The sequence below is a fragment of the Carcharhinus amblyrhynchos genome, chromosome 4 (genome assembly GCF_965287045.1).
Source record: "Carcharhinus amblyrhynchos chromosome 4, sCarAmb.v2.hapA, whole genome shotgun sequence".
NCBI lineage: Eukaryota > Metazoa > Chordata > Chondrichthyes > Carcharhiniformes > Carcharhinidae > Carcharhinus > Carcharhinus amblyrhynchos.
In genome coordinates, this window is record NC_137327.1 from 115,645,971 (window position 1) to 115,663,833 (window position 17,863).

The 17,863-nt window shown below is 49.9% G+C and overlaps 1 protein-coding gene across 2 annotated transcripts; it reads left to right on the forward strand.

Annotated features, from left to right (window-relative positions):
- The first annotated feature begins 1,800 nt into the window (after positions 1-1,800).
- On the forward strand, positions 1,801-17,271 carry vgll1l (vestigial like family member 1-like). Of its 2 annotated transcripts, none has more exons than XM_080188255.1 (4): positions 1,801-2,023; positions 2,662-2,898; positions 12,697-13,122; positions 16,556-17,271. In XM_080188255.1, exons 1-4 carry the CDS (start codon positions 2,011-2,013, stop codon positions 16,597-16,599), a joined length of 720 nt encoding a protein of 239 aa, XP_080044381.1. In that variant the 5' UTR covers positions 1,801-2,010; the 3' UTR covers positions 16,600-17,271. The 2 variants fall into 2 exon arrangements, with proteins under 2 accessions (XP_080044381.1, XP_080044382.1); XM_080188256.1 differs by having other exon boundaries at positions 12,697-12,999.
- The last annotated feature ends 592 nt before the right edge of the window (positions 17,272-17,863 follow it).

Genomic DNA, 17,863 nt, shown 5'->3' on the forward strand with positions numbered 1-17,863 from the left:
AATTAAGAATCTACTGATGACCATGAAACCATCGTCAATTGTTGGAAAACACATCAGGTTCACTAATGTCCTTTAGGGAAGGAAATCTGTCATCCTTACCTGGTTTGAGCTACATGATAGGGGTCATGGGTAGAGAGGTGGTGTTGAGATGGCAGCGTGGGCTCGTTGGGCTGAAGGGCCTGTTTCCCAGGCTGATTTTGTCCTTTGTTTACATGTGACTCCAGAGCCACAATAATGTGGTTGACTCTCAATTGCCTTCTGAAATGGCCTAGCAAGGCAGTCAGTCGCATCATGAAGGCAGTTCACTACCACCTTCTCAATGGCAACTAGAGATGGGCAATAAGTGCTGGCCAGCCAGTGCCCATGTTCCACAAATGCATATTTTTAAAAATTGATCAGTGGGCTGACAAATGGCAGATGGAGTTTAATTTAGACAGATGTGAGGTGATGCATTTTGGTAGATCGAACCAGGTCAGGATTTACTCTGTTAATGGCAGGGGATTGGGGAGAGTTACAGAACAAAAAGAACAAACAGGCTCATAGCTCCTTGGAAGTGGAATCCCAGGTGGACAGGGTGGTGAAGAAGGCATTCGGCATGTTGGTTTCATTGGTCAGAACATTGAATACAGGAGTTGGGGCATCTTGTTGAAGTCGTACAAGATATTGGTAAAGTCACACTTGGAATACTGTGTACAGTTCTGGTCACCCTATTATAGAAAGGATATTATTAAACTAGAAAGAGTGCAGAAAAGATTTACTAGAATGCTACCAGGACTTGATGGTTGAGTTATAAGGAGAGGCTGGATAACTGAGACTTTTCTCCCTGGAATATAGGAGGCTTTAGGGGATGATCTTATAGAGGATAATAAAATTATGAGGGGCATAGATCAGCTAGACAGTCAATATCTTTTCCCAAATGTAGGAGAGTCTAAAACTAGAGGGCATAGGTTTAAAGTAAAGTTTATTTATTAGTCACAATAAGGCTTACATTAACACGGCAATGAAGTTATTGTGAAATTCCCCTAATTGCCACACTATGGCACCTGTTTGAGTCAATGCACCTAACCAGTACATCTTTCAGACAGTCGGAGGAAACCAGAGCACCCAGAGGAAACTCATGCAGACATGGGGAGAACATGCAAACTCTACACAGACAGTGACTCAAGCCAGGAATTGAACCCGGGTCCCTGGCACTGTGAGGCAGCAGTGTTAACCACTGTGCCACAGTGCCACCCCATTTAAGGTGAGAGGGAATAGATACAAAAGGGTCCAGAGGAGCAATTTTTCACTCAGAGGGCAATGAATGTCTGGAACAAGCTGCCAGAGATAATAGTAGAGGTGGGTACAATTTTGTCTTTTAAAAAGCTTTTAGACAGTTACATAGGTAAGATAGGTATAGAGGGATATAGGCCAAACATGGGCAATTGGGACTAGCTTAGTGGTAAAACCTGGGCGACATGGACAAGTTGGGCAGAAGGGCCTGTTTCCATGCTGTAAACCTCTGTGATGAGATGTGGACACTCTGTGTGTTTCTCAGGGATGGCTCAGCTTCACTTCTCCATTGACCTTCCTGTTCAGCCTGAGGATTTGTATCATTCTCTGATGCGAACCATCCACAGCTAGTTGTCAGACGACATTCTTTCATAAATTTTAAAATAACCACACAAAGTAAAACTGGAGGACGCTTCCTCTATCAGCAATGCTAAGTGATGCGCAAGTTTCTAAAGGCAAGCTGGGATCGTTCCTCATTCCTGAGCTTGGTAAACGAGTTGGTGAACATTTTTTGTGACAGAGCTGAAACCACAGCCTTGCTGACTGCTGTAAGAGAGGGTGGAATCAACAGCTCTGTCCTCGCCAATCAGCCCAAGCTGCTTCACTCACACAAACTGCAGCAAAGCCCGGTGTTTCCCTGCCATGTGGCTACTGGGATGATTAGCCACTCCACTGGTATCCAGCTGACAGTGAGATTTGAGCAGTTTCAGCATCGTGTGTTGTCCTGCCTGCAGACTAATGGAGGAATCAGGTAAGGAACTGGGAGAGAGCCCCAGACACCTGTACTGCCGTGCTGTTAACCCGAGAGAGCAGCCACTCAAAACCGGCCAGAGATCAGAAATGTAGCTCTCAGTCTTTAGAAAGAATTAGTTACCCTCAGTTGGAATATCGTGTTCAACTCTGAGCGCCAAAGCTCCAGGACAATATTACGATGCAGAGGGAGTTGGTTGGAATGGTTCCAGGGATGGGGAAGTTTACGTGGAGAGATTGGGAAGCTGGGGCTGTGAATGTACAGAACAGATGACCCAGAGGAGATCTGAGAAAGGTGTTTAAAATTCTGAGGTGTTTTAATGGAGTAAATAAGGAGAAATGGTTCCCAAAGGATACAGGCTGAAGGGAATTGATAAAAGCACCAAAGGTGAGATGATTGTGTTTTATGCAGTGAGCTGTTCGTAAGGGCAGCGGAAACAGATTCAGTAACTTTCTACAGAAAGTTGGGATAATATTTGAAAGTGTCGATATGTTCAGGATTCTGGGGAAAGGACAGAGAGTGTACATGGCAGAATCGCTCTGTCTAATGTGTTCCCTGAATACGGGTTTAGACAATATAAGGAGGATATCGATAGTCACTAGGATCTGAAGGGTTTAATATTCTCCCCGTGTTGACAGGAAAGATTGTCCAACAAAAGAAAGTGGAAAATTCTGACCCAGAGGATGAGAACCCTGGAAACAGCACAGTGCGATCCCACAGCACCGAGGGTAACACTCGTTACATGGTCTTCACCTACTTCAAAGGGGACATCAACAGCAAGGTGGATGAACACTTCAGCAGGGCACTGCAACAAAGCAGCACTCCCACAGACAGCAACTCAAAAAGAAAATCCCACAACATTGAACCAAAGAGAGGTAAGAGATAGGAGCTAGTGTGTGACTGTGCACGGGCAGTTCATGTCAGCAGCAACAGATTGGAAATTGAAATCTCTGCCAGGATAAAGCTTCTTTTTAGGAACCATCATCTCAATTCATGACAAAATCAACAATGTCAGCGTCAAAGCCCAGTTATTTACTGCAGTCAGAGGCTGCACTGACAGAGGGTGCTGGGATCAATCACAGGTCTCAGAGGCCCCAACCAATCACTAATAGATAGAGTCTGAGGTCAAACATTAACACAGTGTGGGTCTAATGCATTTAGCCAAAACTTAGGACAATGATAAGACTTATAGTGAAAATGTTGTGGGTTCACATCAATAATTACTGCCAGAGAGTCAGTACTGAGGGAGTGCCGCACTGCCAGAGAGTCAGTACTGAGGGAGTGCCGCACTGCCAGAGAGTCAGTACTGAGGGAGTGCCGCACTGTCAGAGGGTCAGTACTGAGGGAGTGCCGCACTGCCAGAGAGTCAGTACTGAGGGAGTGCCGCACTGTCAGAGGGTCAGTACTGAGGGAGTGCTGCACTGTCAGAGGGTCAGTACTGAGAGAGTGCTGCACTGTCAGAGGGTCAGTACGGAGCGAGTGCTGCACTGTCAGAGCGTCAGTACTGAGGGAGTGCTGCACTGTCAGAGGGTCAGTACTGAGGGAGTGCCGCACTGCCAGAGAGTCAGTACTGAGGGAGTGCCGCACTGTCAGAGGGTCAGTACTGAGGGAGTGCTGCACTGTCAGAGGGTCAGTACTGAGAGAGTGCTGCACTGTCAGAGGGTCAGTACGGAGCGAGTGCTGCACTGTCAGAGCGTCAGTACTGAGGGAGTGCTGCACTGTCAGAGGGTCAGTACTGAGGGAGCGCCGCACTGTCAGAGGGTCAGTACTGAGAGAGCACCGCGCTGTCAGAGGGTCAGTACTGAGGGAGAGCCACACTGTCAGAGGGTCAGTACTGAGAGAGCGCCGCACTGTCAGAGGGTCAGTACTGAGGGAGTGCTGCACTGTCAGAGGGTCAGTACGGAGCGAGTGCTGCACTGTCAGAGCGTCAGTACTGAGGGAGTGCTGCACTGTCAGAGGGTCAGTACTGAGGGAGCGCCGCACTGTCAGAGGGTCAGTACTGAGAGAGCACCGCGCTGTCAGAGGGTCAGTACTGAGGGAGAGCCACACTGTCAGAGGGTCAGTACTGAGAGAGCGCCGCACTGTCAGAGGGTCAGTACTGAGGGAGTGCTGCACTGTCAGAGGGTCAGTACTGAGGGAGAGCCGCACTGTCAGAGGGTCAGTACTGAGAGAGCGCCGCGCTGTCAGAGGGTCAGTACTGAGGGAGTGCCGCACTGTCAGAGGGTCAGTACTGAGGGAGTGCTGCACTGTCAGAGGGTCAGTACTGAGGGAGTGCCGCACTGTCAGAGGGTCAGTACTGAGAGAGCGCCGCACTGTCAGAGGGTCAGTACTGAGGGAGTGCTGCACTGTCAGAGGGTCAGTACTGAGAGAGTGCTGCACTGTCAGAGGGTCAGTACTGAGGGAGTGCTGCACTGTCAGAGGGTCAGTACTGAGGGAATGCTGCACTGTCAGAGGGTCAGTACTGAGGGAGTGCTGCACTGTCAGAGGGTCAGTACTGAGGGAGTGCTGCACTGTCAGAGGGTCAGTACTGAGGGAGTGCTGCACTGTCAGGGGGTCAATGCTGAGGGACTGCCGCACTGTCAAAGGGTTAGTGCTGAGGTAGTGCCATAGTGTCAGAGGGGCAGTGCTGAGAGAGTGCTGCCCTGCCAGAAGGTCAGTGCTGAGGGAGCACCACACTGTCAGAGGGTCAGTACTGAGGGGCTGCTGCATTGTCAGTGGGTCAGCACTGTGGGAGTGCTGCATGCCAGAGGGTCCGTACTGAGGGAGTATCGCACGGTCAGAGGGTCCGTACTGAGGGAGAGCTGCACTGTCAGAGAGTCTGTACTGAGGGAGTGCTGCACTGTCAGAGGGTCAGTGCTGAGGGAGTGCTGCACTGTCAGAGGGTCAGTACTGAGGGAGTGCTGCACTGTCAGAGGGTCAGTACTGAGCGAGTGCTGCACTGTCAGAGGGTCAGTACTGAGGGAGTGCTGCACTGTCAGAGGGTCAGTGCTGAGGGAGTGCTGCACTGTCAGAGGGTCAGTACTGAGGGAGTGCTGCACTGTCAGAGGGTCAGTGCTGAGGGAGTGCCGCACTGTCAGTGGGTCAGTACTGAGGGAATGTCGCACTGTCAAAGGGTTAGTACTGAGAGAGCGCTGCACTGTCAGAGGGTTAGTACTGAGGGACTGCCGCAGTGTCAGAGGGTCAGTACTACGGGAGTGCAGCACTGTCAGAGAGTTAGTACTGAGGGAGTGCTGCACTGTCAGAGGGTCAGTACTGAGCGAGTGCTGCACTGTCAGAGGGTCAGTACTGAGGGAGTGCTGCACTGTCAGAGGGTCAGTAGTAAGGGAGTGCAGCACTATCAGAGGTCAGTACTGAGGAAGTGCCACATTGTCAGAGGGTCAGTACTGAGGGAGTGCTGCATTGTCAGAGGGTCAGTACTGAGGGAATGTCGCACTGTCAAAGGGTTAGTACTGAGAGAGCGCTGCACTGTCAGAGGGTCAGTACTGAGGGACTGCCGCAGTGTCAGAGGGTCAGTACTACGGGAGTGCAGCACTGTCAGAGAGTTAGTACTGAGGGAGTGCCGCACTGTCAGAGGGTCAGTACTGAAGGAGTGCTGCACTCTCAGAGGGTCAGTAGTAAGGGAGTGCGGCACTATCAGAGGTCAGTACTGAGGAAGTGCCACATTGTCAGAGGGTCAGTACTGAGGGAGTGCTGCATTGTCAGAGGTCAGTACTGAGGGAGTGCTGCACTGTCAGAGATGCAGTGCTGAGATAGTGCTGCACTGTCAGAGGGTCAGTAATGAAGGAGTGCTGAACTGTCAGAGGGTCAGTACTGAGGGAGTGCCGCGCTGTCAGAGGGTCAGTACTGAGGGAGTGCCGCACTGTCAGAGGGTTAGTACTGAGGGAGTGCTGCACTGTCAGAGGGTTAGTACTGAGAGAGCATTGCACTGTCAGAGGGTCAGTACTGAGGGAGTGCTGCACTGTCAGAGGGTCAGTACTGAGGGAGTGCTGCACTGTCAGAGGGTCAGTACTGAGGGAGTGCTGCACTGTCAGAGGGTCAGTACTGAGGGAGTGCTGCACTGTCAGAGGGTCATTACTGAGGGAGTGCTGCACTGTCAGGAAGCATGTTCCATATACTGTCCACTCACTCACTGAGGTAATCCTCCCTGGTGTAATATTGTATTTTCTAAGTGTCTCTTGGGGGAACATTTACCATGGACACTGGGGAAACTCTCCTGCTCTGCTTCTGAAATCTGTTGTGGCATTTCCCATGGCCACACGAGAGGGCAGGTATTCTCCAGTTTAGCAACTTACTAGTAAGGCAGCGCTGCCTCATGCACAGCTTTTGCTCAGTTCAGTCCTGAATTCAGCCTGACTTCTGTATTGAAAGCTTTGAGGGGATTTCAGACTAAGACCATGTGACTCAAAGGCAAGAGACAGTCCGATTAGCCTAATGTCAGTGTGGGGAAAATGCTAGAATCTTTTTATAAAGGATGTGATAACAGAACACTTAAAAAATATCAATGGGATTAGACAAAGTCAATGTGGATTTATAAAAGGGAAATCATGTTCGACAAATCCACAGGAATTTTTTGAGGATGTCCCAAGTAGGATAGATAAGGGTGAAGCAGTAGATATGATGTATTTGGATTTTCAGAAAGCTTTTGATAAAGTCCCACACAAGAGGTTAGTGTGTAAAACTGAAGCATATGGGACTGGGGGTAATATACTGGCATGGATTGAGAATTGATTCTCAGACAAGAAACAGAGAGCAGGAATAAATGGGTCTTTTCCACAATGGCAGGCAGTGACCAGTGGAGTCCCTCAGGGATCAGTGCTGGGACCCCAGCTACTCACAATATACATCAATAATTTCAATGAAGGAACCAAAGGTAATTGTCGGGATTCTCCGACCTTGCCCACGGCTGGGATTCCCCAGTTCCGCTGCTTTGAATGGAGATTTGGCTAAGCATCAAAATCTCCATTCTTGCTGGCAGCAGTAACAGGGTGAATGAGATGGGAAAATTCCAAGCTTGCTGAGAGGTGAAACTTGGTGGGAATGTGAGTGATGAGGAGGATGCTAAAGGGATATAGACACATTGCTTGAGTGAGCAAATAGGTGGCAATGCAGTGTAATGTGGATAAATGTGAAGTTACCCAATATGGATGGAGAAACAGAAGGGCAGAGTATTATTTACATTGTAATAGACTGGGAAATATTGATGTACAAGTGGACTTGGGTGTCTTTGTACACAGGTCACTGAAAGCAAACATACAGGTACAATATGTATTAATGATTTGGATGAGGGAAGAAAATGTAACATCTCAAAGTTTGCAGATGATACCAAGTTGGGTGGGAGGGTGAACTGTGACAAGGATGCAGAGATCCTTCAGCATGATCTGGACAGGTTGGGTGAGTGGGTTAATCAATGGCAGAATCCAGTATAATTTGGATAAGTGTGAGGTTATTCACCTTGGAAGGCAGATTACTACCTGAATGGCTGTAAGTTGTAAGTTGCAGCAGGACCTGAGTGTCCTTGTGCACCAGTCACTGAAGGGAAGCATGCAGTTGCAGCAGGCGGAATAAAAGGCAAATCACGTGTTGGCCTTCATTATGACAGGTTTTGAATACAGGAGCGGGATATGTTGCTGCGATTATTCAGGGCCTTGAGTATTGTGTGCAGTTTTGGTCTCCTTTTCTGAGGAAGGATGTTCTTGCTCTTGAGGGAGTTCAGCGAAGTTTTAGCAGGCTGATTCCAGGGAATAGCAGAACTGATTTTTGAGGAGAGATTGACTCAGTTACGATTGTTTTCGCTGATGTTCTGAGGAATGAAGGGGGATCTCATTGAGACTTATAAAATTCTAACAGGACTGGATGGTGGAGCAGGAAGGATATTCCCGATGGTGGGGGAGTTCAATAAGAAGTCTCACAACACCAGGTTAAAGTCCAACAGGTTTACTTAGTAGCAAAAGCCATTCAGAACCAGGGGGTCACAGTTTGAGGATTCAGGATAGACTATTTAGGACGGAGATGAGGAGACATTTCTTCACTCAAAGAGGGGTGAGCCTGTAGAATTCATTACCATAGGGTGTAGTTGATGCCAAAACATTGAATGTATTCAAGAGGCGGTGAGATATAGCACTTGGGGCAAATGGAATCAAAACGTTATGGGGAGAAAGCAGGATTAGACGATTGAGTTGGATGATCAGCCATGATCATAATGAATGGTGGAGCAGGCTCGAAGGGCCAAATGGCCTCCTCCTGCTCCTATCTTCTTCTTCTATGTTTCTAATATAGCAAGCAGTTTGGAAGCAAATGGTATGTTGACCTTCATTGCAAGATGACGGCACTCAGGTACCAGGGACTCAGGTTCAATTCCAGCCTTGGGTGATTGTGTGGAGTTTGTACGCTCTCTCCGTGTTTGCATTAGTTTCCTCCGGGTGTTCCAAAGATGTTCAGGGTGGGGGATAGAGCATGGTAAATGCATGGGGTTACAGAGATGGAGGAGCTGGGCCTAGGTAAGATGATCTTTTGGAGAGCCGGTGCAGGCTTGATAGGTAAAATGGCCTCCTTCTGCACTGTCGGGATTCTATACATCTTACGATTTTATGGTTTGAGTGCAGGAGCAATGATGTCTTACTGCAGTTGTACAGGGCCTTGCTGAGACCACACCTGGGTTACTGTGTGCAGATTTGGTCTCCTTACCTAAGAAAGGGTTTACTTGCTGTAAATCTGTTTGGTTCCAGATTCACCGACCATCAAAACTTCCAACAAAGAATATTCTCTTCATTTGCGTAACAGTTATGTGAACATTGGCACTCTGCCTGTGCTCCTGGGAATAACTCCCACACTCCCGGGGATAACTCCCACGCTCCCAGGAATAACTCGCCCACTCTTGGGAATAACTCCAGCGCACCCGAAATAACTCCCATGCTGCCGGAATTACTCCAGCACTTATGGGAATAGCTCCCAAACTCTTGGGAATAACTTGTCCACGCTTGGGAATAACTGCAGCACTCCTGGAAATAACTCCCACACTCCCAGGAATAACTCCCACTCTCCAAGGAGTAACTCCAGTGCTCTGGGAATAACTCCCATGCTCTCAGGAATAACTCCCAGTCTCCCGGGAATAACTCCAGCACTCCCAGGAATAATTCCAGCGCTCCCAGGAATAACTCCCACACTCCCAGGAATAACTCCAGCACTCCCAGGAATATCTCCACCGCTCCAGGGAATAACTCCCACACTCCCAGAAATAACTCCAGCTGTCCCAGGAATAACTGCCAAACTCCCGGGAGTAACTCCCACGCTCCCGGGAATAACTCCCAAACTTCCTGAATAACTCTTGCACTCCCGGGAATAACTCCCGCACTCCCGGGGATAACTCCCTCATTCTGGGAATAACTCCAGTTGTCCTGGAATTGCTGGCTACACAATATCAGTGCATGGTGTACAGTCAGTTCCTCTCTGATGATGGAGTGTTTGGAGTTCATTCTGACCAGTCCCCTCAGTCTGTTGTGATCTTGTCCGAATGTGGTGTCCGTCTGTAAGGTCCGGTTGAGTTCCAGAATTCTATTAGAGATCAGCACCTCTTTCGTCATGATGTCTGTGACTTCCTCACAATCTGCCTGCTCTGTATTGGGAAGGAGGCTCAGGAGAGGCCGACCAGCCAAGTACGGCTCCTTCCCGCGTCAATAACGCTGTGACTGTAATATTGCAGCTGTGCAGGCGCAGTGTGGAGGGGCTGTTTTAAGATGGTCAAGAGTGATTGATGGTCAGTTTTACCCATTACGAGACGATCGAATATAAAGTCATGGAATATCTGAGGAAAGCGAGGAGTTCCTCTTGGATCTGCACTCAGCGAGTCTCACTGTCAGGGAGGGTGCTTGGAACAAAGCCTATTGGTCTGTCATTCTGGATACATGTCTTATGTCTTGTAGAGACCTATAAGATAATGAAGGGACTAGACAGGGCAGAAGCAGCAAGATTATTTCCACTTAGAATGGAAACAAGAACTGGAGGGCACAGCCTCAAAATACGGGGGAGTCAATTTAGAACAGGGTTGAGGAGGAACTTCTTCTCCTAGAGGGTAGTGAATCTTTGGAATTCTCTGCCCACTGAAGAAGTGGAGGCTACCTCATTAAATGTGTTTAAGTCACAGATAGATAGATTTTTGACCGATAGGGGAATTAGGGGTTATGGGGAGCAGGTGGGTAAGTGGAACTGAACCACTATCAGCTCAACCACGATCTTATTGAATTGCAGGGCAGCCTCGAGGGGCTAGATGGCCAACTCCTGCTGCTATTTCTTATGTTCCTATACAGACTGTGCCATGTCACCCAAACTCAGATACAAGGGCAGACAGTGCAGCATTGCACAGCAACAGTGAATGAGAAAGACCATCTGCTGGGTGCCTATTCTGCAGTGGTTGTCTGCACACTTGTTGTGGAATTTAGAGTTACTCTCTGGGTTTATACACTGGAAGGTGTAACTGTCTCACTTACAGAAGGAAGCCCAGGGGCAGCAAAGGATTCTTCAACCATCCCGGTGTCTGCTGATAGATCCAAAGCCGCAGTCACAGTATCGGATGGTGCAGACAGTGCTTCATCCAGGGATCGTCTGGCACACACAAGGCTCGCATGTTTTTGTGTGTGGCTAATAACTGGTCCGTGTGATGTCTCCACCTAGTTTGTCTTGAGTTTGTACTGGATAGGAGATCGGGCCAGTTTGAGCCAATACCGTCACATCTTGCTGTTGCTAAAGCTGCACGCCAGACCTTGTTCTTCTGCTGAAACAAGCATCACGTTAGCGGGAGCTCAAGATTCAGAAGTTGCAGATCTTGTCGGTTTCCATACCTGATTTACATACATTATAATACATTTCCATCTGATTAAAATCCCTGCCCCCTGCAGATATTCACCCCCACATCTCTTCAAACCTGTTCCAATAAGTTCAGTGAAAAGTCTGACAACACCAGGTTTTAGTCCAACCTATTTATTTGATAATATACTCACTAGCTTTCGGGTTAGTCCCTTCGTCAGGTGAATGGAGAGTTCTGGCCTCAGACTGAGCATATAAAGCACAGACAGTTTACAGATTACTGATTAGAATGCGAATCCTTACACCTAACCTGCTGTTCAAGACCTGAAGTGGCTGATAATGTGAGTGGAAGGAGCACTGATCACAGTTTAAAGAGATGTGTATTGTCTCCAGACAGTACAGTAAGTGAGGTTTTGCAAACCCAGGCAAGTCACGGGGGTTACAGATAGTGCGACATGAACCCAAGATCCCTGTTGAGACCGTCCTCATGTGTGCGGAACTTGGCTATCAGTCTCTGTTCAGCGACTCTGCGCTGTCGTGTGCCGAAGGTCAGACCTTCGGGTAAGCATTCTCCAAGGCGGCCTTCACGACACACGACAGCGCAGAGTCGCTGAACAGAGACTGATAGCCAAGTTCCGCACACATGAGGACGGTCTCAACAGGGATCTTGGGTTCATGTCGCACTATCTGTAACCCCCGTGACTTGCCTGGGTTTGCAAAACCTCACTTACTGTACTGTCTGGAGACAATACACATCTCTTTAAACTGTGATCAGTGCTCCTTCCACTCACATTATCAGCCACTTCAGGTCTTGAACAGCAGGTTAGGTGTAAGGATTCGCATTCTAATCAGTAATCTGTAAACTGTCTGTGCTTTATATGCTCAGTCTGAGGCCAGAACTCTCCATTCACCTGACGAAGGGACTAACCCGAAAGCTTGTGAGTATATTATCAAATAAATAGGTTGGACTAAAACCTGGTGTTGTCAGGCTTTTCACTGTGTTTACGCCAGTCCAACGCCGGCATACCCACATCATGACCAATAAGTTCACCCAGACGTCAACCCATTGTGGGGACTCCCCACCCCCCACTCCCCTCACCCCCCGCACCCCTGGGGGTATAAAGGTGAGTATAGCCCTGAAGCAGAGGGACATAGCCAGACAGTGCCCTAGCAATGCTCCCTGGCACATCCTCATGGTGCAGGTTGGTACCATGCCTGTGGCAACCTGGCAGTGTTGGGGGGGCAGGAGCCTACTGGGGGGAGGGGGCAGATGATTCGGTTATAAATGGCTTCATATAAATTGGGAACAGACATGGGAGTTGGGAATGGCTGTGTGGGAGGCGGTTGGGGGAAGGAGTCTGATGTTCGGGGAGGTGTTGGGGGGGTGAATATTGGCTCTGATCAAGGGCATGGGGCAGGGGGTGGAGGTTGTAGAGGGAGCCCCTGAGACCTGGGGGGGGGGGGAGGTTCCTTTTTGTTTTGATCATGGCGCCCAAATTGAGTGCAGCCAGGCTTTGCCGGTGATAGAGGCTCCTCCCCGCCCCATCCCCCTGTCCCCTGTCCCCCATCCCCCGGTACCCTGCCACTCTGTCCCTCTGTTCGCCCATCCTCGCATCCCCTGTCCCCCTCCCCCCATCTGCACTCCCCGTCCCCATGCTCCCCCCCCCCCACCCACCCCCATCCCAAGCTTCCCGTGTGTCGATGTGAAACTTGGCCCTTTTTTTGTGACAGAGTACAGTAAGACCTGGAAATGATATTCTGCCATTTTGTGTTAAGATTCCCTTCATTCTCTGGATTAACAAGCCAGGAACACATTCACAACAGCTCTAAAGATTGAATTAAATTATTTCAATATATTTATTCTCGTTTTCTAGATGAGAAGCAATCCAGGCACCAATGGAGTCCTCCAGCTCAGGTTTGGTCCAGCCCTTACCATGGGCCCACCCTGTCCAGTGTGCCCATGAGTAGTGCCAGTGTGCCCATGCTGGTGTCTCAATACGGACCGAATAGCCACCAGAACCTCCGGCAACAGCCTCACGACCCGTGGCTCTTACCCAGCGTCAGCCGACAGAGTCTTGATGCCAACATCTATCATCAGCCAATGCCTGACCCACACCGAATGATGCCAGCTGCAGTGAGCAACCGACAGTATAGCTCTCTTCTGGTGCCACTGCGAGGTGAGAGGGCAGCAACTGAATCCAACCAGCAACAAACTGTTCCAAAATCAAACCTCACGCCCACCTGGACAGGTCCTGATTCGGAACTTACTGAAATGAGGCCAAGTGTGAACCCAGACATCGGTAAGGCAGTTAGCCCCCAGAGCAATGAAAGGAAAATATCAATCCTTTATTCATTCACAGGAGATGTGGGCATTGCTGGCTAGGACAGCATTTTATTATCCATTGCCAGGAGAAGGTGCTGGTGAGCTGCCTTTTTGAACGGCTGCAGTCCCTGAGGTGTAGGTACACCCACAGTGCTGTTAGGGAGGGATTTCCAGCATTGTTATTAGACAATAACCCGGCAGCACAGTGACACAGTGCAGGGCAAGGGGGTAGCACAATGACATAGTGGGGGGAGGGGTGGGGAGGGCACAGTGGCACAATGGTTAGCACTGCTGCCTCACAGTGACAGGGACCTGGGTTCGATTCCCGGCTTCGGTCACTGTCTGTGCAGAATCTGCACATTCTTCCTTGTTTGCATGGGTTTCCTCCCACAGTCCAAAGATGTGCAGGTTAGGTGTTGGCCAGGGTAATTTGCCCCTTAGTGTCAGGGGAATTAGCTAGGGTAAATACAGCGTTTACAGGGAAAGGGCCTGGGTGGGCAGAATGGCCTCCTGCACTGTACAGATTCTATGACGCTATGATAATCAGTTTGTCCCTGAGGCGTTGGTACACATACAGTGCTGTATTTAGCACTAATATTGTAGCGACGTCAGCCATTTAGAATTCGTTGTGAGGTTGATTAGAAAGGTCAGTATTTCTGGCTTGTTGCCCTTGAGGTATCACTGGGCTGGATCTTGAGGGCTCGCTCTCCATCCGTGAGATTGCCAGCGGGGACCACCGATCCGGAAAACCCAGAACGCGGGAATCTTACCGGTGAGATCACAATCTCCCATTTTCACCACCGCTCACTGATGACATCATCAGATTCACGGCCATGATGGAAGAGAATAGGATTTGCATTAATTTAAATAATTTTAAACCAAATGAAAGAGTTTCCAAAATTTCCCCACTCACGAGATTCTCACCTCTCCCGATGTGATGTCACGCTGGTGAAGTTTACAACCGGATCACCAAGATGTGAACCTGTCGTGGGATCCCCCCCTGCGGGTGCAAAGGTAAGTATAGCCCCAGGGGAGAGGGATCTAGCCAGACACTACCACAGCATCGGTTGGCTGTGCCAAATTGACAGAGCCAAGCTGTGCCAGGACAGTGCTAGGGGACAGTACAAGGAAATAGTGCCAGTGGGCAGTGCTGGGGGCAGTGCCAAGAGGTAGTGTCAAGGGTCAGTGCCAGGACAGTACCAGGGACAATGCCAAAGGGCAGTGTCAGGAGCAGTGCCAGGGGGCAGTGCCAGTGGGCAGTGCCAGGGCAGTGCTGGGACAGTGTCAAGGGTCAGTGCCAGGGGGCAGTGCCAGGAGGGCAGGTCTTTGTGGGAGCCTTGCATGTGGAAACATCTTTTTGGAGTGAGCGAGAATAGGCACAAGAGCGCGATGGGGATGCTGGGGGTGATTGGAGGGAAGGGGGAGCGATGATCGGGGAGAGTGAGTGAAGATCGGGGGAGGGAGTGATGATTGGGGGGAGAGTGAGTGATGTGCGGGGGGATAGTGAGTGATGATCGGGGGGAGAGTGAGTGATGATCGGGTGGAGAGTGAGTGAAGATCGAAGGAAGAGTGAGTGGTGATCGGGGACAGTGAGTGATGATCGGGGGGAGAACGAGTGATGATCGGGGGAGAGTGAGTGATGATCGGGGGGAGAGTGAGTGAAGATCAGGAACAGTGAGTGATGATCGGGGGGAGAGTGAGTGATGTGCGGGGGGATAGTGAGTGATGATCAGGGGGAGAGTGAGTGATGATCAGGGGGAGAGTGAGTGAAGATTGAAGGAAGAGTGAGTGGTGATCGGGGAGAGTGAGTGAAGATCGGGGGAGGAAGTGATGATTGGGGGGAAAGTGAGTGATGATTGGGGGAGAGTGAGTGATGTTCTGGGGAAGAGTGAGTGACAATTGGGGGGAGAATGAGTGACGATTGGGGGGAGAGTGAGTGAAGATCGAAGGAAGAGTGAGTGGTGATCGGGGACAGTGAGTGATGATCGGGGGGAGAACGACTGATGATCGGGGGAGAGTGAGTGATGATCGGGGGAGAGTGAGTGAAGATCGGGAACAGTGAGTGATGATCGGGGGGAGAGTGAGTGATATGCGGGGGGATAGTGAGTGATGATCGGGGGGAGAGTGAGTGAAGATCGGGAACAGTGAGTGATGATCAGGGGGAGAGTGAGTGATGTGCGGGGGGATAGTGAGTGATGATCAGGGGGAGAGTGAGTGATGATCGGGGGAGAGTGAGTGAAGATTGAAGGAAGAGTGAGTGGTGATCGGGGAGAGTGAGTGAAGATCGGGGGAGGAAGTGATGATTTGGGGGGAAAGTGAGTGATGATTGGGGGAGAGTGAGTGATGTTCTGGGGAAGAGTGAGTGACGATTGGGGGGAGAATGAGTGACGATTGGGGGGAGAGTGAGTGAAGATCGAAGGAAGAGTGAGTGGTGATCGGGGACAGTGAGTGATGATTGGGGAGAGTGAGTGATGATCGAAGGAAGAGTGAGTGATGATCGGGGGGAGAGTGAGTGATGATTGAAGGGAGAGTGAGTGATGATTGAAGGGAGAGTGAGTGATGATTGGGGGGAGAGTGAGTGACGATTGGGGGGAGAGTGAGTGATGATCAGGGGAGAGTGAGTGATGTGCGGGGGGAGAGTGAGTGATGATCGGGGGGAGAGTGAGTGACAATTGGGGGGAGAGTGAGTGATGATCGGGGGGAGAGTGAGTGATGATTGAAGGGAGAGTGAGTGATGATCGGGGGAGAGTGAGTGACGATTGGGGGGAGAGTGAGTGATAATCGGGGGGAGAGTGAGTGATGAGCGGGCAGAGAGTGACTGATGATCGGGGGAGAGTGAGTGATGATCGGGGGAGAGTGGTGATCGGGGGAGAGTGAGTGATGATCGGGGGGAGAATGACTGATGGTCGGGGGTGAGAGTGAGTGACATTCTGGGGAGAGAGGAGTGACATTCTGGGGGGAGAGGAGTGACATTCTGGGGGGAGAGTGAGTGACATTCTGGGGGGAGAGGAGTGACATTCTGGGGGGAGAGTGAGTGACATTCTGGGGTGAGAGTGAGTGACATTCTGGGGGGAGAGTGAGTGACATTCTGGGGTGAAAGTGAGTGACATTCTGGGGGGAGAGTGAGTGACATTCTGGGGGGAGAGTGAGTGACATTCTGGAGGGAGTGTGAGTGACATTCTGGAGGGAGAGTGAGTGACATTCTGGGGGGAGAGTGAGTGACATTCTGGGGGGAGAGTGAGTGACATTCTGGAGGGAGTGTGAGTGACATTCTGGGGGGATCAGTGTTCAGATGATGCCGATTAGATGTGATGGAAGTGGAGAAACTGGGAGAATGGGCGGAGCTGGTAGGAAAATGTTCAGTTAGAATGTGGCATTATATGATCTAATTTTTGCTGTTTTTCAAATAGGTTTTCAACATCCGCAGAGGAGGAAGGATATATACTGGTATTAGACTCAACGGCACACCTTTAAACTGATCCCAAATACAAGCCTGAACTTCACCAGCCAGTTCCATCACTGCACTCTCTGTGTAATCTCTCTCCACACTGGCTGCTGTCTCTGAGCCCTGACACTCGCCATGTGGCTCCTGGTGATTTTGAGAGAGTTGTTAGTGAAAAGACAAGGGAACTGGATATAAAATGTGTAAATTCTGGGAATGTATTTATCCTACAATACATAACGGGCTTGATGAGTCAGTGCCTGTTCTTCATTGGCTAATCGGGCAATCGGAAAAGACCCGTATGAAAGTGCCACATTTTTCACTCAAACTTTGCCAGTTCTTGGCCCATAACATCCTCAGCAGCTCAGCACATAGCTTTGGATTGTCAAAGACACCTTGGTGCCGGCATTGAACATTCATCGCTGGCCGTTTTCTGAAAGTGAAGACAAGAAGACTAGGTCAATGCTTCTTCTCAAGTTTAAAATCAGGCTTTGAAAGTCAACATATCAGAAAAAAGCGCAAACAGCTTGTACCAATGCACTTGCATTAACATCGGAGAGAAAGCTCACAAAGCCAGTCACAGGACCATTGTCTAACATTGACACTGACTAACTGAACAGGTCTAGGGAGGGAATTCCAGGCTTCAGGGAGGGAATTCCAGGGGTCAGGGAGGGAATTCCAGGGTTCAGGGAGGGGAATTCCAGGGTTCAGGGAGGGGAATTCCAGGGGTCAGGGAGGGGAATTCCAGGCTTCAGGGAGGGAATTCCAGGCTTCAGGGAGGGAATTCCAGGATTTAGGGAGGGAATTCCAGGGGTTGGGGAGGGGAATTCCAGGCTTCAGGGAGGGAATTCCAGGGTTCGGGGAGGGAATTCCAGGCTTCAGGGAGGGAATTCCAGGATTTAGGGAGGGAATTCCAGTGTTCGGGGAGGGAGTTCCAGGATTTAGGGAGGAAATTCCAGGGTTTAGTGCCAGACTAACAATGGGAGAGCAATGAAAATCTTCACAGGACAGGAGGAGGCCATTCAGCCCATCAGTCTGTACTGGCTTACTGAAAGAACCTTCTACTGAGTCCCACTCCCCACCTTATCTCTGTAACCGTGCACATTATTTATTTCCAGATAACGATCCAATTCCCTTCCGAATGCCTCGATCGAGCCCGCCTCCACTACTTTCTCAGGAAGCTCGTTCCAGACTCCCGAACACCCTCTGGGTGAATATTTTTGCAACCTTTCTACTCCTCTGCCCCGATTCTGAATCTAGTTCTTGATGTACACTT